Source organism: Saimiri boliviensis, chromosome 6, assembly GCF_048565385.1.
Source record: "Saimiri boliviensis isolate mSaiBol1 chromosome 6, mSaiBol1.pri, whole genome shotgun sequence".
NCBI classification, from domain to species: domain Eukaryota; kingdom Metazoa; phylum Chordata; class Mammalia; order Primates; family Cebidae; genus Saimiri; species Saimiri boliviensis.
Window position 1 is genome coordinate 72951135 of NC_133454.1, and position 21412 is coordinate 72972546.

The 21412-nt window shown below is 55.9% G+C and overlaps 1 protein-coding gene across 5 annotated transcripts in view; it reads left to right on the forward strand.

Annotated features, from left to right (window-relative positions):
- PDE2A (phosphodiesterase 2A) overlaps positions 1–21412 on the forward strand; it is a 102829-nt gene that overhangs the window by 62004 nt on the left and 19413 nt on the right. For all 5 annotated transcript variants that reach the window (XM_039470773.2, XM_010334293.3, XM_039470775.2 and 2 more), the window contains 4 exons: positions 7696–7785; positions 11209–11297; positions 18905–19014; positions 19847–19902. In XM_039470773.2, coding sequence (XP_039326707.1) covers positions 7696–7785; positions 11209–11297; positions 18905–19014; positions 19847–19902 — 345 coding nt within the window. The remainder of the gene's footprint in view (positions 1–7695; positions 7786–11208; positions 11298–18904; positions 19015–19846; positions 19903–21412) is intronic.

Sequence of the window (21412 nt, forward strand, 5' to 3'; positions counted from 1 at the left end):
GGAAAGGGTGGTACTGTATTAGTGCACACAGTGCATGCCATGGTGGGGGGCGGGTGGGAGCCCCAGGCAGGAGGGTCAGACTTGCCTGGAGAGGGAACAAAACTCTCCCGGGAGGGGATCATTCCATTCATTCATTCACCATCCAGTCATCCATCTATTCATCCAAGTCTTCCTTTGGCCATCATTTCCTGAGGGATATAAACTCCCTTCTGACACTGGCTCAGTGGGACACTCAGCGTCCTCCTCCTTTTCTGCTGAAGCCGCCATGCCTGCCTCTCGGAGGCTCCTGGACTTGCTTTGTCCAGCTCCCAACCCACCCTGAGGGGGGTGAGGCTGAGGAAGGTGTACAGACCTTCAGGGTCACTGGACTCAGAGCTGGAGGCCAATCGCCTCAGCCGGGCTCTTTCTCAGGGCAAAGGCTCCCTGGCAGCAGGGCACTGTCCTTGCTTGCACACCCTTGGGGACTGGGAGCCCCCTCCATCCTGCTCAGGCTCTCTCATAGTGCAACTCTGACTCACAGTGTGCCTGCATCTGCCTCCTTGTGACTGCCCTGCGCTGCCTCGTGGGCCCCAGGCCAGAGGACAAGGAGAGTTAGAATGCCAGGTGACCAGGACGACTGTGACGGCATGGAGAGAGGGATGCTGTGATGTGTTTGGGAGGAAGTCTATGGCGTTGAGGAGAGTGTGGGTGGCAGGAATGGGAGCCACTGTTGGCTCTGGCCTGTAGATGAGGCAGCTGAAGGTGGGAGGGAGTGGGAGGAGACCTGATCTGGCCCTGCCTTGCTTGATCGAAGGGCCGTCCTTCCCCTTTCCACCCTCAGCTCCTGCCTCCCTCCCTCCACCCACTCTGGCTGTTCCCTCCTTTCCTGACTCCAGACTCTGGGTGAGGGACTGAGGGGATCCCAGTGAGCCAGGCCCTTGGGGAATTGGTGGTGCAGGCGACCCTTGCCTGCCTTCTCCCGCTCTTTCCCTCTTCCCGTTCCTTCACCCACCCCCAAACCTATCTCCTGATGGATCCAAGGGCGCTGGGGACAATCAGGAGGGCATTTTGGAGGAGGCAAGAGCTGGAGTAGAAGCTGGGACCAGCTTGGGAAGGGCGAGAGGCCCAGGAGGAGCTGGCTGTGGACGCTGGAAGGGAGGAGCCAACAGTGTGGGGTCAGGCTCCTGTGGACGGTGACACCTCGGGAGGCGCCGGGACTGGCTCGGGTGTATTCTACAGTGCACGTGTCTCCAGTGTGGCTCGGAGGCTGGAGACGCGGCCCTGTTGGAGTAACAACCGAAGCCGGAGTCTGCGAAGGGTGGGCCGGACGGTGGAGGGATGGGGTATAGAAGGGAGAAGGGGGAAATAGAGGAAGGGGAGGAAGAGAAGAGCGGGGAGAAGGAAAGGTCCCCAGCAGGTCCCTCCTCTAGGGCTGGGCTCCTGCACTTAATAGCCCCGTCCATACTCCCTTGTTATCCCTGTCTCCCTACCACTAGTTTCGCTATCCTTCCACCCCAGCCTCTCCCTTCCACTGGGACTTTCCCTGAGGAGTCCCCTCATTAGCCATTCTCACCTGAGCAAGGCCCCACCCCTCCAGTCCTTAGACTGTATACCTATATGATTGGATGACCCAAACAGGCACCTCCCAGGCTTGGAGGAGGATCGGAGATAGTGTCAGTGAGTCTCCAGGCGTGGTCCCCCGACCGCAGCATCCGAGTCATCTAGGAATGTTTGGAAACGCAAGTTCTTGGACCTCATCCCAGGCCTACTGTATCAGAAACCCTGGGGTGGGGCCGGCAATCAGCACTTTAACAAGCACGCCAGGTGGAACACCTGGTGGAACCTCTAGCCACAGGAGGTACTTGGGAAGGGTACCTTCCCCTCCCCAAAGCCTGATGCCTCATTCAAGCAGGGCACTGACAGTTGGGCTAGTCCAGCTGTGACCTGGGACTCTGTCCTTCTTCCTCCTTCAAACCAGGCCTCCCAAGGGTTGCCAAGCCTCTTTCCTCTATTCTCCTGACCCTGGTGCAGCTCAGCCTTATTGAGAAAGGCCTGGGGTTGCAAGATCTTTGCACTCACAGGCAGCTCCTCTTTGAGCATCTAAGGCACCAGTGTCTTTGAGAGGCGGCTCCTTGGCCAGGTGGCAGGCGTGGGCGGGTGGGGAGGGAGGAGGAGGAGGAGTCGCCTTGTTCTGCTTCCTTGTCTCTGACTCTGCAGGCCGGGCGTGCTGTGAGGCTGCGAGGAAGCATAGAGTCAGCCTGGGTGCTGGACTGAGGCTAGGGCAGGCGTCCCCAAACTACAGCCCCCTGAGGCCATTTATCCGGCCCCCCACCGCACTTCAGGAAGGGGCACCTCTTTCATTGCTGGTCAGTGAGAGGAGCACAGTATGTGGCGGCCCTCCAACAATCTGAGGGACGGTGAACTGGCCCCCTGTGTAAAAAGTTTGGGGACGCCTGGGCTAGGGGCTGAGGCTCAGCGAAAGGGGGCTTCTCTGGTCTGAGCCTGTAGGAGGCCTTCTTTAGGGCAGTTCTGCCAGTCACCCTGCCTGGGTAGCTGTGCTTGCTAGTGCCAGGCCTGTGCTGGGCACAAAGGCAGATAAATTCTCCTGTGCCCTTGAGGGGCTCCATCCTCTGGGAAGATAAGGAATGGTGTCTATTGCCCAACGGAACAGGAGGCAGGAGGCAAAAGAGACGTAGATGACACTTGCCTGGCACCCCCTGTTTGCCCCCTGCACTGCCTTCCTGGGTTCCCCGTTCTGTGGGCGCTGCTCTTGAGTCAGGTGCTTTCTCCCCATGTTCTCAAGGTGACTATTTGGAGGTTTGTGGGAGGAGTGGGCTGGAGACACAGGAGTGGGTGGGGCCGGAGTTATGCAGGAGAGAGATGGAGAGTGGGAGGAGAGGCTCTGAGAGGAAGAGGACGCGGAGGTGGGAAAAGACGTCAAGACTCCTGGAGAGGAACAGGAGTGCAGCCTGGGACACAGGTGGACGTCCACTGAGGGAGGCGGAGGAAGGTAGGGAGGTCCACCCGAAAGGAAGGAAAGGGAAGACGGACAGAGAGGGAGAGGACTCCTCCCTTTAGAGAAGGGGATGCCAAGGCCCAGAGAGAGAGGGCCTCGAAGAAGACCTAGCACACTCAGAGTTGCATGAATCAGTGTGAATGGACAGTCCCAACTGCACAGCTGGAGCCTTGACTCTTCAGTTTGATGTTATTGCCTTGCTGTAGGCCAGCGTGATGGGCACTGTGAGGCTTTCTTCCAGAGAAGGAGGCATGGGGCCAGTGCCAGGCAGTGGGGAGAGCTCCAGAGAACCTGTGGAGATGGGGAAAGGCCCAGGGACTCGTGGAGATGAAACAGGAGAGCAGCTTATGGCAGTGACCCCAACCCTCAGGAGGGGCGCTGGTCTTGTGCTTGTGGCTCCAGAGGGGGCAAGACCAAGATCTCTGGTTTCATAGACTTAGGCTTTAAGAAGGACCTAAAAGTAATTTAGTTCAGACCTTCTCTTCTCCCCAGATAAGTGAAGAAATGCAGATCCAGCCCAAGGCTGAGCCCCAACCCTGGGCCTGACTCAGAACAGGCTCCCCTTTCTTAGCACCTGGGGTGAACGAAAGATAAGTGCTTGGGAATGGTGCTGTCTGTGGTGCTGACTGGCCCTACCTTGGACAACAGAGCTGCAGGTGGAACTAGGGAGAGCAGAAAGGCTCCATCTATCCATCTCCCTACCCACCCAGCCACTTGTGTACCTATCTACCCACTCATCCATCCACCATCCATCTATCTATCTACCCCTCAACCCATCTTCCCACTCATTCATCTATCCACCCACCTTCTCATCCATCGAGCTTCATTGAATTAAACCACCAAACCATAGAGCTATATGCTGCAGAGCTAGAAAGACCTATTTTTTAGTAATAAGAAAACTGAGTTTAGAAGAGGAAGTTGCTGCTTAAGGCCACACAGAGCTTCTGTAGTCAATCTGGGACAGGACTGGAAATTGCCACTCTTTTCTATACACCACAAGTTCTCCCCTTTGGTCTGGGAAATTGCCTGGTGGTTATGCTGATATCTATACTGTTATTTGTTCCAAAAAGCTGTGAAGGCAGTAAATGTTACCTTCTTCATCCCCTCTTGAGCCTGGGGTGTGTGTGTGTGTGTGTGTGTGTGTGTGTGTGTGTGTTGTGCAAGCCTAAGTGTGACCTTGTGTGTGCACTGAATATATGATTGCCTTTGATCTGTCTGTGTGCGTTTTGTGTGAGAGCCTGTGCATATACACATGGGTAGAGGCGTGTGCATGGCAATATATATTTGTGTGGCATGTGTATATGGGCATGTGAGCAGGTAAAACTGTGTCTGTGTTTTTCATTTCCTCTTCCTTTTAAGATTGAAGCTCCCTGACTTGAGCCTGGCTCCCCATCTGTGCCTCCAATTCAGGAATCTCCCCACTTCCCATTCTCAGCTGCTCCCTGCTGCTTCTCTCCTTCCTTCACTGACGCAGCCACTCTGCCCTCTAAGCCCACATCTCATGGGCTTTGCAATTTGAGCTATTTCCTCCCCTGAGTTGATGCAATGGGGGTGAGGTTGCTTTGAGATCTGGGGAAGATTCATGGAGGAGATGGCATTTGAGCAAGCCTTGAAGGCCCCTTGGAGTGCCACATCTAAAGTGGCCCTTCCCAGCTGCAGTTCCTGTACCCAACACCCTCCGCTCCTGGAGCAGGCTAGGCAGGACCAGGAGATGGATTGACTGAAGGATCCCCGCAGAGAGCCTCGGGCTTCGTTGGTCACATCATCATCCAGTCCACTCTGGCAGGGATGTGAAGCCCTTCCCTGCTGCTGCTCCAGCTCTCCCCAACTTTCCTTTCCTGCTCTCCTTATTGCTATTACCCTGTGCTTGGTCTGAAAAGTCATGGAAAACTGAACAATCAGAGCAAAGGTCAGACAGGCACCCACCAATTCCGGTAAAGGACAGTGGAGGGCATTTCCCAATCAAAGCAAAGGGCAGGTTGAGGAGTCCACCAATCAGAACAAAGCACAGATTGTTCTTTCTGAGCCCCGACTAGGGTGAGAGCGGGGATCCGGTGCTGAGCCAGAACCAGACAGGAGCTAGAGATCCAGAGGTTTGGGTTCTGGACCTGGCTCTGCCCTGACTGGCTGGCTGACCACAGGTGGATCATTGCTTCTCTTTGAACCTTGGCTTCCTCATCTGTCTTACGGGGAGACTTAGCTGTCTGAAGTCTGTGGCTTTGAAGAATTTCTCCACCTGTATCAAGCTCACTTCATCACCTGGGTCTCTCTTTCCCATGTCCACAGCACATACGTCAGACTCCTCCGAGGGCAGGGCCTCTCAGGAGGTCTTCTTGTTGGCTCCTCTGCCTCCAGGCAGGAATAGACATAAACCAGCACCACCTTCTGCACAGTCCTTAGAGCCCCAGTCTGGAGAGCCTGCATCTGGAAGACCTTATTTTGGGAGTATTTGGGGCATCAGCTCTTCCTCCCCTTTTTAGTCTTGAGAATTGACCTTGGAAGGCCATAACAGCCTTCGTATGTGCTGTGCGCAGGTATCACTAGAGCTCTTCCCCTGTTAATCCGGAAGGAACTGTACCAGTGAGAATGCATGCGTATGTGTGTGCGCATGTGTGTTTGCGTTTGTGTGTGTGCACCTGGATGGTGTCCGAAGGCATGCTGGGATGTCTGCGAGGATGTGGGGTCTGTGGCTGTGTGGTGCTGAAGGTGTCTATGCTGTGACTAGGAGTGCCTAATGGTCAAAGGACAAGTGATCCAATTTGGGTATTGTATTGTCTGGAATCAGTAGCTTCTAATGTCTGAGGGCAGACATCTTTCCTTAACCAAGATATGTGTCTTCATCCTTGAGGGGAGGGACCAAGGAAGCCTGGGTGTTGGGGAAAGTGATGCTGAGTAAGCATCTGGGGAGAAGGCCCACTGCTGCCCTCCTCCTGGGAACACAGGATTGGGTGGGGGGCGGGGGGAAACTGCAGCTAGGAAGACCCAGAAGCAAAACTTGAAGCCGAAGCCTGGACACAAGGCTTCATTTAGAGCCCAGTGTGGAACTTTCTGACAAATGGGAATTCAGCCCATTCTTGAGCACCCTCGGATGGGAAGCTCACCTCCTCCCTCTCTCCTGCTGGCCTCTGCCTTTGTAGCATGGCCCTGCTTGGAAGAAGGTCCTTCATCCCACTAGACCAAGGCCAGCCTCCTGTGAAATCCTATGGGTTCCCAGGGTGTCCGTGGGGCCACAGAGTTCAGATCCCCCATCCAGGAGGGTCTGAGAGATTGGCGCTGGAGACTGATAACCCTGGGTCTCCTCTGCTGTAGACAAGGCATCACCCCGTTATCCAGTCTTAGTCACATGCAGGACTTAGTTCCAGTTCCCTCCTTTCATAGGTTGCCTCCTCTGGATGAGTCTCATTTTGTCAGCACCTGGGACACAATGAACGGGGGATGGTCTAACTAGACAATAGAGGTTGGGGAACTGTCACCTTCCCAACTGGGTTAACAGGCCCCTATTAATACAGCCTGCAGTTTGAGCATTTTTATTTCTTGTCAGTCATGTTTACGCTGTGAGCTCATGCTGAGCTTGTGGTCTTGTAAGACCCTCAACCCCATGTCATGTTCACATGAATGGAGACCCAGCCGTATCTCATTCATTTTGCAGTTAATCACTTTGCTTTCTGAACACAGACCCAGCCTTCCACTGGGAAGACATCTGAAAGGACTTCCAAGGGCTTACGGGAGGGCATGGCTGGTGGCTGGTGTGAGTCACGATCTTGCCTTGGCCCTCGTTTCCTTTGTTCTGTTACCTTTCTCTTTGATCCCCACGGCTCTGGCCAAGTTAATAGAGCGAGAAGCAGGGACTTTTGTCTCCGTTCCGGCTCTGCAAGGACGAGCCCTGTTCCTGGGATGGGAAGGCTGGGAGGCAGTCAAGGCTGACATCTCCTTCTCCTCTAGTTGCCAGGGAAGGCCCAACTGTTCTCCCACCTTATGGGTAATGTACCCCATGGACTCTTGCGACTCTCAACCCAGCCCCTCACTAGGCTGGAAAATGAGACTAGGTGAGACCGCCTCTCTTCTGGGGAAAGTGAGTGTGACCCAGCTTCAGCAGACATTCAGCTGAGCATCCACTCTGTGTTGGGCATTCTGTGAGACACTTTTAGTGCTCTGTTTCATTCTTATTTTCATTTTTAAGGGCTCAATTTCATTTTATCTTTATGTCAGCCTGTAGGGGGCATAAAGATAAGCTGCGTCCAACTTACAGATAGGAGACTGAGGCTCAGTGACTCACCAGGACACTCACTGCTCATGCTGAGTGGAGCTAGGACTCAAATTTGGATATATGTTTTTTTTGTTTGCTTGTTTTGTTTTAATTTGGAGGCTGGTGGTTTCCCTACCATGCCAGAATTGTCCTCAACTAGAGAACAGGAGACCTGGGGTCTAGGCCAGGCTTGACCTGTTGACTCACTATGAGGCCTTTGCTAAGTCCCTGGCCCTTCTCTGAGCCCCAGTTTCCCCACCTGTAAGATGAAGGTACTTGGACATTCTGTGACCTTAAGACTGTTTGATTTCAAGATCCTAAAATCCTGGAATTCATCTGCCTCAGAGCCTCGGGCTCTGGTCTAAGCTGGGGGTTTTACTCACAGTCCTTTGGGCAAGTGGGGCTGCCCTGGCCTGCCTGGCAAAGCCCTTCACTGCCCTCTCCTCTCTTTCAGGATGCTTTGCTGAGTCTGGGCTCTGTCATCGACATTTCGGGTCTGCAACGCGCTGTCAAGGAGGTCCTCTCAGCTGTGCTCCCCCGAGTGGTAGGTGCCCACCCTTGCCCCACGATTTCCACCCACCCCCCAAGTCTTTGACCAGCTGTATGCTGTACCTCACCCAGGGCCAAGGAGTAAGGAAGAGGCAGGGTCCCTACCCAGAGGATTTTCATGGGGGAGTGAAGGGTCTGGGTGGGTGTTCTGAGACGGATGTCTGGAGGAGGAAGCCTGAAGCTAAGCACTAAGGAATGAGCTTGCATAGGAATCCTGCAATGGCTGAGCCAGAAGGGGCTTAGAGTTCAAGTGAAAAAGCTGTGTCTCAGATAATGAAAGGTATTCACCTAGGATAACAGGACGTGGTGGACTCAGGTGGGTTTTGGAATACATGCAGCAGGAGAAGTTGAGGGTAGATATGTAGAAGAACTTCCTGGAAGCCAGGTCTGGGAGGTGCTAGCATAGGGCTCAGCTTTGATAAATAGAACTGCATGAGGTTAAAGCGCCCTGCCTGGAGCCAGGAGGCTGGAAAAATCACCTCTGGCAGCCCTTTTAGTGGCATTCTATCTGTCCTATCCCAATATCATGGATGGGTTGCAGGTTTGGGGCAGAGGGAGGGTGGTGATCATGGTTGCCTGAGCCCAGAGTACCTTACTGGGGTGATTGTGCTCCTCGTCAGCTGCTCCAGGCCACTCCCCAATCTGGTTCAATGGCCACTGTTCTTCCCTTTGGCAGGAGGATGGGTAAACCAGCCCTTGAGGCCTAAAGTAGCAGGGTGCCAGTTGTGCCAGATAGAGGGAAACAAGGGACTTTTGGAGCCTGGGAAAAGGAGTCTGATCCAGCCTAAGGGACATGGAAGACTTCCTGGAGGAGGAGGTGCCCTGACTGAGTCCTGATAGCCTTGAATGTCCTCTTCCCTACTCCAAACACCACCAAAGGCAGCCTCTGCTCCAGGAAATATGGCCAACTCAGAATGCGACCTTCCCATCCTGCCAGAGCCCATTGTCCCTGAATCTGCTTGATGGATGAGCCACCAGAGGCCCAGAGAGGGAGGGCACTTGCCCCAAGGTCACACAGCATGACAAGGATAAATGGGACTTGGCATCTAAGCACCCCCATTCCCTCTCCTTAGCTCTGCCTTCTCCAAACCTCCTAGAAGTTCAGAGCCCAGGAGGAGGGCTAATGAGTGAGCTTTATTGAGTGTGAAATTGGTAGGAAGTGGGTGATGTGTTGGCGCCCAAAAATAAATCCTCCCCGAGAAGGATGGGACTGAGGCAACATCTGGCCTGGGATGGAGGCACATCTGGAAAGGGAGGGTGGTGGAAACTGTCAGGTCGGTTTCCGCTGGGCTGCCCTGAGAGCCTCTGTGGCCACCAAAGCTGCCCGGGGCGGGAGGAGGAAGTGACTGGCTCTGTTTCACAGGCAGGGTGCCCTGATGGCTGTGCCAGCCTACATGCTCTACGACAGATCAATTGTCTCCCCAAAGCTGGGGGCAGGGATGACAGCTGTGGTCCAGGTTCCTGGGACAGTGGGAAATATCAACCCTGGCCCACCCAAGAGACCTATATGAGATAGGGAAGCCCTGACTTTCGGGAGCCCTGGCTTGATTGCATGGAGGGGCTCAGCCCCCAGTGAAGTGAGGGAGCTGAGGTCTGCTCTGCTGCCCCCAGGGAGGGGAGCAGAGATGGGGAGGGGACCCCCGCCCAGGGAGGAGAGCTGCTAGCACCTGGCTTCCTCATCAGCACCCATTGTGGCAGGCAGCCCCGAATGCAGATGGTGCTGATGTGTCTGAAATGGTTCCCTCCTTCTCTCCAATAGACTCAGCTAATTTTAACCTAGAGGGCTGAGAGTGAGGGGGTGGGAGACACACGGACATCCGGAAGTGAAGCGAGAATTGGTCCCCCTCTGCTCCCATGGATTACCCACCCCTCCCTCTGCCTGGGCAGGACTTTCCATGTGACCTGGGGTGGTCTCTTAACCTCTTTGAGCCAAATACCTCAGGCCCCTCCCAGGCTGCTGGAAGAGCTGGATGACAAGAAGGAGGCTAGATATAGCCGAGGAGTGGGCGGCCTCTTCCCACTGAATTCTTTATCCCTGAACTTCCCACTTAGTTTTCCTTCCAGCCAAACAAGAGGGTGTCTGCCCCCTCACTCCCCTTGGGCCTTGTTACCCCCACCTCATGCCATACCCACCACTGCACCTGGCTCAGTGCCTCTGGAAGTAGTAACTGGGCATCTCTTGGGGATTAGGAGGGGGTGGGGGCTGGCTGGGGACAGCCGATGACAAGAGTGGCTGACAGGATTGTAGACTCTCAGAGTCATGGAAGGCAACTGCTTCTGCTCAGAAGGATTCCACACTTACTGAGGGTGGGCCTTCAACATGTACTCCACTGTCACCTCCTCCTGAAGCCCTCCAGGATACCCTCAGCGGGGAGGCGAGCCCTTCTCCACTGTCCCACAGAGAAACAGCAGAGTTGCAGGCAAGGATGTGTTGCGTGGGGGGTTGGTCAGGGATCCCTAAGAGTTGCCAGTTCTGCTTGGAAGGAATGTGGATTTTTGCCTGTAGGTCAGTGAGGGCAACTACTTCTGCCAAGACATGGCCTGAAACTGAGGCCAGAGCTGCTCTGGGCCCTTGGGGAGGGAGGATTGAAGAGCAAGAGCTTTGATCTCCCTCTGAGGAGTAATCAGTCCAAAATACAAATCTGCTCATGTCTCCCTGCACACGTCCTGCTTTGCCCCTAGTTCTGTTTGTAAGGCCCATCCCACTCAGCCCTGCTCATTTCGGGCCCAGCCCCCGTGCCCCTCCCCTCACTGTCTGTTCCTAAATGCTCCATGATCTATACACCTCTGGACCTACCTGTGTACCTGCTACGAGCCCATTCTGTACCCTGCACACTCCCTGAATGTGTCTAATTCCTACTCGGTTACAGCTGGAAGGTCACTTCCTCCAGGAAGCCCTCCCCAGGCCCCACGGAGGATGGTGCAGTGGCCTGCTCTGTGCTCCTCCCTGGCTGGGGTTATGGGTGTGTGGTTTCTCGTAGAGTTGAAGGAGGGGCACTTCCTAGAGCATTCTGAGCCCCATCCCTGGTACAGCTCAGAGTGGATGCTCAGTTACTGTTTGCTGAATGCCTGAGGCTGGAGTCAGGCAGGGAAATGTCCCCGGGTGGGAGGTGATTCAGTCCTTCAAACTCTGCCTGGCATGTTAAATTTTGGGTGGTAAAGAAAGTCGCATCTTTACTGAATCACTGCCTGCTCAGAATCCCTTCCAAGAGGAGAGGGCGAAGCGCTCAGTCCACCAGGTGTTTTGCTGCCCTGGCTGCATCTTAGAATCACCTGGAGAGTAAAAACGAACAGATCAATGCCAGAGCTCCACTCCCACAGGGTCCATGACCTTGCCACGAAGACCCCTGTGTATAGGCTGGGACCGGGTGGCTGGGAGGGCCTCTCCACACGGTCTCATCAGTGCCTTCTGTCCTAGGAAACTGTCTACACCTACCTGCTAGACGGGGAGTCCCGGCTGGTGTGTGAGGACCCCCCACATGAGCTGCCCCAGGAGGGGAAAGTCCGGTGAGCCATTCTCTGCACCCCCATTGCCCTCTTGCAAGGCCAAGGATTCTCAGGGCTGAGGTACCGTCCAAAGTCATCTGATCTGACCCTCCCCGTCCTACCTTGGTCCCAGCCTTCCTGCCAGGTGGGCTTTCTTGGCCTGGTTGCTGACCCCAGCATAAAGGGCAGAAGCAACATCTTCTCTCTGTTGGGGAAATGGATATGCACAGAAAAAGTACCAAGTGATGGTAAATTTTCTCCTTCTAATTGCTTCTAAATGGATGGCTATGGCCTCCTTAGAGCAGAGTCTCAGAATGTCGGGGCTATGGTGTCTACCAGTTAGAACACCAGCATGCTGTGAGAAACACTGTGAGGCTGGACTTGGAATCCTGGCATGCTGGGCCTGCAGGAGCCAACTCCTTGTATCTGAGAACAGGGAGATCAGAGGCAGCGTCCTGCTGAGGGTTCTGGAGCCCCATGGCCTGGGTTCAAGTCCCAGCTCCCTGTTTACTAGCTGTGTAACCTTGGGCAAATGGCACAACCTCTCTGTGCCTCAGTTTTGTTTGTGAAATGGTGATAATAATGGTACTTATAGGGTTGTGGGGAGGATTAAATGTGTATAACACATGTGAAGTATTTAAATCAGCCTGATCCATGGTGAGGACTGTCTGTTGGGGATTACCATTGTGAGAGAATGCTGGAATCACTGACTTCAGGATCACGGGATCAGTGCACTTGGCTCCCCGATACCTCGATGCCCGTTTAATTCAGTCTCCTCATCTTCAAGATGGGTAGATACCATGAGACATGGCCAAGCCTACATGCCAGGTAAGAGGCTGAGCCAGGCCTAGGACTTGGGTCTTGTGGCTCCTGGCCGTGCAGGGGACAGCGAGAGGAAGTGGAATTTATCAGAGAGAAAATGGTGGGGGCGGAATGCTGCTGGGAGGAGGCAGGCTCTAAATGATGTGGCCATTGCCTGCTAAGCACTGAGTGCAGGGCCATTGTGGGGCTCAGGGAGCACTGGGCAGGGAGCTGAGGGCACAGTGGTTACCAGTGGAAGTGTCCCCAGAAGGCAGCTCTCTACCCCTGTGAGGAGGGCTTTTCCAATAAGCCGAGTGGTCCAGGGATGTGGCTTTTTCAGGTAGCAGCTGAGCCTGGCAAGCCACACACCTTTCACAGGACCATGGAAAGAATTCCTGTTTGGGGATGCTGGACTCGTGTCCTGAGGCCTCTCTTGGTGCTGGAAACCCTGGTTTCCAGGATGCCGGCCTCTCTGCCCGGCCCCTTTCCTGTGGAAGGAGTTGGTTCTGCTCTGATAGCCCAGAGCCTTCCCATCTCTTCTCCCACTGAACTCCTTTCACCTGCCCCTAACAACTTCTCCGTCAAGGAGTGTAGGAACAAAGCCACGGCCTCCCTCTCTAGCCTCACGTCCCATCTGTAAGAGGATGGGACAGCGCTGAAAGGTCTTTAGAATCTTAAGGGGAAAAACATGCTCATGTCCCCTTTTCTCCTCGAATTCTAAAGAACTGAGTTCTCCTCCAGCAACCCCCACCTCTAATTCTAAATAACTGTGCTTTATATGAGCTCTGCTCCTTTAGGAGGGCTCCTCAAAGCAGCCTGGGAGGCCTTCCTGGGAGGGAGGCAGCGGGAGCAGCCTGCAGGTGAGCTCTGCCCCCGGGGCCCTACACAGGATCCCCTCGGCTGTCTGGGCGTGCGGAGCTGGTGCTTGTCTGCGGTCCAGGCATCTTTGACAGGGCTCAGATCCTTGGCATCAGCTGCCCTTTCAGCATTCTCCCTCCAACCACTCAGACTCTGTCAGGCTTTTGGAAAAAATACAAAAGAAAAGCAATTAAAAGTCAGTGTTCAAATGCAATTAGCCCAGAGCTCGGTGGAGGTGGGGAGGCGAGTGCCTGCTGGGAGAGGGTTGGAGAATGCAGGAGGAGGGCCAGGGGATGAGAAGGGAAGAGGGTGAGCGCAGTGAGGACCTCTCAGGGGATACCTGTCATCAGAGGGGCAACGATTGGGGTGAAGGCCCAGGCCCAGTGCTCTCTCTGGTATCTGAGCTCTGCTTGCCCACCTTGGTGCCTGGTGTCTGGTGGTGAGCCCACCTCTACAGTTAGGGCGGAGAGGCCCCAGGACTGGTCTGGCCCTCAGGAGCTCCCAGCAGGATGCGGACTTGAGACAGGTCTATGGAAGAGGGAAGAGCGCTGGAATGGGGTTCAGACAGGTCTGGATTTTAGCTTGGCCCCATCCCTCTATCTCTGTGTTCCTACCTGAGGGCCTGTCCGTTGGCTTAATGAGGTAACAGGTGCCAAGTGCTTGGCACAGTGCCCAGCACACAGTAGGAGCTCGGTTATTGCTACTTGCACCCTGCCAAGTTCCAACCAGTGATTAGCCTTGGGTGACCTTGAGAAAATGACTTCCCTTCTGGCCTCAGTCTCTTTTTCTGTGAAATGGGTGAGGTTGGGTACAGGGGCCTTTCTATGGTGATTTCTGTGGCTCTGATCCCCACAGGAGGGAGAGGAACCGGCCTGCAGGCTGCCGTGGAGCCTGAGGCTCTAGCAGTGCCTGAGGAGGCGGGGGTGCTGGGAGGGTGCTCCTCCAGGAAACCCTGGACGGCTGGCAAACAGCAGCAGGTGTGGCTTGGAGGCTGGATCATAAAGACAGATAAGGAGGCCCGACGCAACGGGCAGGGAATGGGCTCAGGGCGGTGTGGGGAGAGGAGGGTGGAGATGCGTCCAGGTGGAGTGAGGAGGCCTCGCCAGCTCCCACCCCCACCTGCCTCTGCTCCCCCGCCGCTCTGCGGGCTCTCAGATGCCCAGCTGCATCCCCCCGGTGTGTTTGGCTTTTCTGTCTTCTTGTCTTGCAAGGGCTGCTCGCTTCCTTGCAAAGCCTTCCCTGCTCCACTTTCATCTCAGCCAATCCCATTTTACTTATCTTTCCTGGCCCAGCCAGAAGCCCTCTTGGGGAAGCCTGCTCCACAGCTCCCTGACACTGAGAAGGATCCAAGTTTCAGGAAAGGGGCCTGGGCCGTAGTGGCCTCTCTTAGGGATGGGTCTTCCCACAGGAGGAACGCTGGGCCAGAAGTCGGAGACCTGGAATCCAGGACAACACGGCTGCAATCACAATCCAATGCCCTCTCCCCCGGCCTTCTGTAAAATGATAGGCTGGACATTCCGATGTGGAGGGCTGGTGAGGCTCTGAATTGTAAGGGCTGCAAAGGGCCTTAGGGCTGGAGAGGAGACAATCCTGGAAGGCTGCCTGGGCCAGGGTCTTCCTGGAAGGACGCTTCGCTTCCCTCTTGTGGGTGCCCCACCTCCATCTCTCAGCCTGTTTCAGCCCAGCTCTGCCGCCTTCCTCTTCTGGTGTCTCCTATCTTAAAGCCTCTGATTACCTGCTGCTGAGTGCAGCGAAAATCTCAGGCCTTTCAGCAGCAACTGAAGCACCCACCACCCCAACCCCAGCCCAGGCTGGCTGTCTCCCTCCGCTACCATTTTGGGGTTCCAGGATCCATCCCTAAGAAATTTCTTGCCCTAAGGGGACCAGGTCTTTCCTTAGAGAATCTGGCCATCCCTAGGGTTTGTCTCGGGGGACACCGGGAACTGTATGCTCTCATCTTGGGATCCTCACATACTAGGGGAAGGAGTGGAGAAGAGGTCCAGGTCCTGGGGGCTCAGTGAGAGTGGGGGGCTTAGCGAGGGGATGGGGGCCCAGTGAGGGGATGGGGGTTTAGTGAGGGGATGGGGTTTAGTGAGGGGATGGGGGCCCAGCGAGGGGATGGGGGCTCAGTGAGGGGATGGGGGCCCAGTGAGAGATGGGGGCTCAGTGAAGGGATGGGGGTTTAGTGAGGGGATGGGGTTTAGTGAGGGGATGGGGGCCCAGTGAGGGGATGGGGGCCCAGTGAGAGTGGGGGGCTCAGCGAGGGGATGGAGGCCTAGCGAGGGGATGGGGGCTCAGCGAGGGGATGGGGGCCCAGTGAGAGTGGGGGGCCCAGTGAGGGGATGGGGGCCCAGTGAGGGGATGGGGGCCCAGTGAGGGGATGGGGCTCAGCGAGGGGATGGGGGCCCAGTGAGAGTGGGGGGCTCAGTGAGGGGATGGGGGCCCAGTGAGGGGATGGGGGTTCAGTGGGGGATGGAGACTTAGTGAGAGTGGAGGGCTCAGTGAAGGTGAAGGGTTCCCTTGAGGGATGGGGCTCAGTGGGAGGATGGGCTCAGCAAGAGGCTTGGCTGTTCACTTTGGACTGGCACCTAGTGGGTGTTGGGGGACTCAGTGAAAGGGAAGGGGCTTCACCACACTAGAGGACCCACAAAGAACACACAGGGACTCGGAGAAGTGCACAGGGCCTGGGGACCCAGCTCTTTCCAGGCTGTTGGCCCTACCAGCAGAGAACCTTTCCCTCGATTCTTTTCCATTAAACAAATAGTTGTTAAAGGGACGGAACTGTCATAAAGTCCACGCCCGTTCCTCTCTCCACTCTGTGCCCATCTGTCCTTATCTTCAGTGGGGCAGCTGTGACCACCCAGGCACCCAGGGCTGTCATTAGCCTTTGGGCAGCTGGCCCTGGGGTGTGGAGTCCCCCACAACCCCCAGCATGAGCCTGGAAGGTGGGGTGGTGGTGGGGGAGAAGTAAGGGAGGAGCTGGAGAGGAGAAGGGAGCTGCTCGGAGTTGAGCAGGGGCAAAGCCCCCACTCCCATGTGGGTGGGGGAGACTCAGCCTCGGCGCATTCCCCCTTGCAGTCTGTGGGCATCTTTGGAGCCTCCAGGAGGACGGCAGTTCTAGGGGGGCTGCAGCAGAGGAAAGGGACTCCCAGGGTGGTAGGTTGAGGCGAGCTGGGCTGGGGGTCTGGCTAAGCCAGGGGAGGGCAGGCTGTAGAGCAAGGTGCCGAGGCTTCCTGAGAACTGAGGGTCCTTGGAAGCCCCAGTGCTTGGGGGTATCTTGGCTTAGTCAAGGTTGATCTGCCCCAGCCCTGCCTCTCTCTTGTCCAGGGCCACTAAGATGATGGGATCCTCACTGAGACCAGGTTTCCAGTGTCACATTCTCCGTATGCGGAGAGTTTTACCCAGGCAGCAGCACAATTGGTCTGAAATCACTCCTGACCGTTCCCGTGCCCTGCTCAGACCCCTCCTGGGGCTCCCGCTGCCCTCGGGCTCAGGCCCAGCTCCATGGGGCCCCAGCTCCTGTTTAGCCTTGCTCTCGGCTCTCCAAGCACACCAGCCTCCTCGTGGCCATTCCGTCAGCAGGCACAGCCTTCGCGCCTTCGCACAAGCAGTTCCCCGACATCCTTTCCTGTCTGCCTCGGTAACCTCTGCATGTGCATTAGGACTCAACTCAGGCCTCTCCCTCTACAGGAAGCCTTCTCTGGCTCCATCACACCCTGCACCCAGGCGGGCTGGGGCCCGCTTGTCCTCCCTTTGGCAGAGCCCTCATCTCCCGACTCAAGCCCGGGTCTGTATACCAGTCTCTGAGGGTCCTTGGCCTCCTCAGGGGAGGCCTGTGTCCCACCCCTTTGCTCATCTCAGCCTTCAGTACTGAACCAGACCCAGAAGGACCCGGTGGAGTGAGAGGTTTTAAGGAGGATACTCCCCTGAGGTTTTTAGTCCAGAACATTTATTCTTGCTGTGGCATGGAGGACGGATTGAAGAGACCCAGCTAGGAGGCCAGAGGCTGGGGAGCGGCTGCCCCAGCGTTTGGGGGAAAGGCGTCTCCATGTGGGCTGGGCAGTGGCTTGGGCATAGAGAGCAGAGGACTGTCGTGAGACGCCTGGGAAGTGACCCACTGATCAGATGGGGGAGGTGAGGAACGGAGGCAGGTTTTTGGACAAACAGAGCAGGACCACCCGGTGGATGATCGTGCTGCTTGGCTGCGGGGTGGGGGGAGTGGAGCTAATAATTCAGGGGAATGGGGGTCCCTGGGCCACCTCAGGGACGTGATGGGAGGCTCCATGTGGCCTTTGAGTATCTGGGTTCTGGAGCTCATGAGTGAGGGCCGAAGAGTCATGAGGCCGTGAGCCCGGAGGAGGGGTTTTGTGCAAAAGGGAAAAAAGGCTGAGGACAGTTTCCTTCATTAGGGTACTGGGAGAGAGAGGCCAAGGCAGATCCCATCCAGGGCTGGGAGGGGAATATTTGGGGTCGGACCGCAACGCAAGGACCAGCGCCACCTTGTGGCCTCCGGGTAACCAGATTGTCCGAGGCCAAGGAGCTGGCGGGGTTTGGCCCGGGGTCATCCCCTGCCTCCCTGAAGCCTCAGCCTTCATCAGCTTAATCATCAGGAAATGTGGCTCCCGTTGCCCTCCTGCCACCCTACGCTCCCCAACTTCCTTGGGGTGACTGGCAATGTGGACAGCCTGGAACTCCAGGAGCCTCAAAGATCTCTGGTGTAAGGGCAGGAAGGTAGGACACACCACCGGTTCCTGTAGATTCTAGATTACTCCAAGTGGCTGGGAAGGAATGGGTCTGGTTCAGAATGCTGCATGAACTTGAACGAGATGCTCAACCTCTTTGGTCCTCGATGTGTCTCAAGTCTGTGACCTAGTGATCTTGTGACTTGCAGGCCACCCCCTCCTTTTCCTCATGTGACCTCTGCTGGGCTTCCCTTAGTGACCCTCTAAGCACATCGTTCCCCAGGTTTCTCTTCTGTCCAGGCCAGGCAGTTCTGCAAGCATAGGTCAGTGGAGGCAGCATGAGGGAGGAAGAAGCCAGGACAATTAATCACCAAGGAGTGGCACTTGGTGCAAACTCAGGTGCTTAATTAAGCAGGATGAGCCAGAGGCCAGGGGGCAGAGGAGGTGGTTTGTGTGGTGGGACAGAGAGAAACTCATTCTTCCCGTACCAACCTCCCCTGCCTTGGTTTCCCCACCACTCCCCCACCATCATACCCTGACACTCATAGCAGCCCCCTGTTCAAGGCTCACACCTCCACAGGTCTTTGGGAAGGTTCCAGCATAGTGGTTAGACCTAGCCCTGGTGCACCTGCCTGGGATCGAATCCTGGCTCTACCACTTATTCGCTGTGTGACCCTGGACATGTGAATTAGCTTCTCAGTACCATAGCTTCTCCATCTGAAAATAAAGATGCTGATTATATCTCACTCGTAGAATTGCCGGGAATTCTGAGCTCATCTGTGTGAGTGGCTTGGGCTGTGCACGGTACATAGGAAATGGTCAATCAACTTTAGTGATGATGATTTCCTCCTGAACTAAAAGCTGATCTCCAATTGTTTTCTGAGGATGGTGATGGGGAGGGTTCTGCTCTCCCCACCCTAGTTGTCCTTGGGAGGATCAGAGAGGTCAGGTCACATGTCCAAGGTCAGCTTGTAGCAGGTAGCCTAGCTCTGAGCCCCTGCATTCACTTCCTCTGCTCTCCCACTGCCTGGAAGATTTGTGGTGGGCCCTGCCTGAGCCTTTACCAGCAATAGGCACAGAGGCCAGACTGTGGCTGCCTGTTTCCCCACATAGGGGCCAGGGTCCCCTACTTCTTTACTTTTGCTGTCATCATGTCCACCCTGAGGCAGGTCAGCTTGCCCAGATCCTTGCACATGTGCAGGGTCCAAACTGTCTTGTGTCCCCAGGCCAGGCTTTGCTCCTCCCTGAGCCAGAGGCTCTCAAGGTGGCATTGGGTTCTCTTTCCAGAGAGGCTGTCATCTCCCGGAAGCGGCTGGGCTGCAATGGGCTGGGCCTTTCGGACCTGCCAGGGAAGCCTTTGGCCAGGCTGGTGGCTCCACTGACTCCTGATACCCAAGGTAAGGGCTGGGAGCTGGGCAGGGGCGGGGGCAGGGAGGGACTGTGGCCCCTGCACTCCAGGTCACGTCTGTCTTCTACCCATCTTCATCTCTGTCTTTTTTCTCTTGCTCTGTGTCTCTAGCAATCCATCCATCTAATTCTCTCTCTGTTGTGCTACTAAACTGTCTGAGCCTCAACTTCCTGACTATAAAAGGGACAAGGGGGGAATTTCAAGGAGGCGCAAGTGAGAGAATGCATGTTAGGGGCCGGGCACCTGCGAGGGCTCTGTGGCCCGTGGCTGTGCTTGTGATGTGCTTGTGCCTGATGCTGGATGGGGCTCCAGTTGTTCTCACACTGTCTCTGTCACTGTCATTGCTCCTGTTTCTCTTTCTGTTCCCCTCCGTGCCTCCTGTCCGCCATGTCTTTCTCTGCCTCGTGTCTCAGTCTCTCTAGGTCTCTGTCCTCTGTCTCGATGTGGAAAGTGCACAAGACTGGGAGTCAGGAGGCCTGACTTGCTGTGTGATCTTTGGCAAGTCACTTCCCCTTGCTAGACCTCAGTTTCCCAATCTGTAAAATAGGGGTGCTCAGCACCAGCTGCCTTCCTCCCTGCAACCACGGGAGGATCACGAGAAGGTGGTGGAGTGAAGGGGTTTCCTTTTGTGTAGAGGCTGTTGCTGTGGTTTTGTCGCTGCCTCAGGACCCACCTCTCTGTCTCTGTGGGTTTTGGGGTCTCTGTGTCTCTGTCTCGGCCTCTCTTTGTCTGCATCTTTGTCTCCCCAACCTGGGTCTCGGCTCGGTATCTCTGAGCCTCACCGGCCCTGCAGGAGCGCCTCACTGCCCTCTCCCCCTCAGTGCTGGTCATACCGCTAGCGGACAAGGAGGCCGGGGCTGTGGCAGCTGTCATCTTGGTAAGAGCCCGCCTAGGTGGTGGGATGTGGGGAGAGGAGACCATGGGAGGGAGTGGTGGATGGAGCCTGTCTGGGGTGTGTGTGTCTGTGTGTGTGTGTGTGTGTGTGTGTGTGTGAGAGAGAGAGAGAGAGAGAGAGAGAAGAGAGAGAGAGATGGGTGCCATAAGTGAGGATGGAGCAAGGAGAAATGGGGATGTGGGAGGAGTTAGGGCCTCTCCCACACCCCAGCCCTCTGCCCCAACTCAAATGGGTAGGATGAAGCCATTGGCCCAGTCAGCAGCTTTCTGAGGGGTATCCAAGCCCCTTCTGGACTCTCAGTCCCCCAGAGGTTAGAAGGCCCAGTCTTTGGTGCAAACAGCGCTAACCTTGTTTGTCTTCGGGATCTTCCAGGTGTGGTGGGGACAGCGTCCAGGAGGGCATGAACAAGTGAAGTGTGAGGAGAGACACTGCAGAGGGATGGATGGACATAAGGGCCTGACCAATAGAGACAGTGTAGGAAACTAGCCAGAGATTCAGGGTGGCACGAGCTGGGGGCCTTGGGGACAGAAAACCTGCGGGCAGGCCAGCCAGACCCAGGGCTGAGGCTGGGTGGAAGACAGGCAGCTAGGCGGGCTTCCTGGAGTGGGTGAGGAAGGGGTGTTAGCTGGAAGTGGTGGATGCTCTGCCAGAACCCCAGAACCCCAGAACCCAGGCAGGGCTCCTTTTGCAGCCTCTCTCGAAGTTCCCAGGGTTTCTGCTCCGTGGAAGGGGTGGTGGAAGCGCAGAGCCTGTGGGGGGCAGGATTCTGCTGCTCTTTCAGTTTCGTCTCCCCGTATGGAGGTGGGGATTCAAACTCTTATTCTGTCCTGGTGACCAAAGGATGAGTTCCCTATTGCCATTATTGAGGGTCTGCTTCCATCAAGGGGGCTGCCATTCCAGTAAAGGGCAGGCTTTGGGGCATGGACAGATAAATGAGCAGGTGTTGGTTCCCTGGGGACTCCTCTCCAGCTCATTAAAATGGAATTAAAGGTTTCCCAGGCGCCTGACCTTTCTGAGCTGCTGGTGGGAGAGGGCGGTGGAAGTGGGGGACAGCTGAGAGGGGAGGAGAGGGGAAAGGAGAGGAGGAGGACTTGGCTGGGTCTCCTCCGCACCCATCTGCCTGACTGAGGGAGCCGAGGCCCTTGCTTGGTTTCTCCGCAAGCTGCTCCCCCTACCCCCAGCTTCTGGAATGGATCTGCTGTTGCACAGAGTTCTCAGGGTGCTACCTCCCCCTCTTCTTTGCTTCAGTCTCTCCCAGGGCTGGTCAGTTTGGGGGGAACTGAGGTGAGGGGCGGTGGCTGGGTCCTCCTTCTCTGCTGAGGGAACAGGGCCTGGGGTGCCAGGTGCCTGAGAAGGACTTCCTTAGGTTGAGGCTGTGGAGACTGGGTCAGGAGGGAAGTAAGGGAAAGACATTTGGAAGGTTGTTCCATTTTGGGCAGAATGCTTGCCATGGCCGCTGCTCACCTTGGCTCTGATTGGTCCAGAGGTGCAC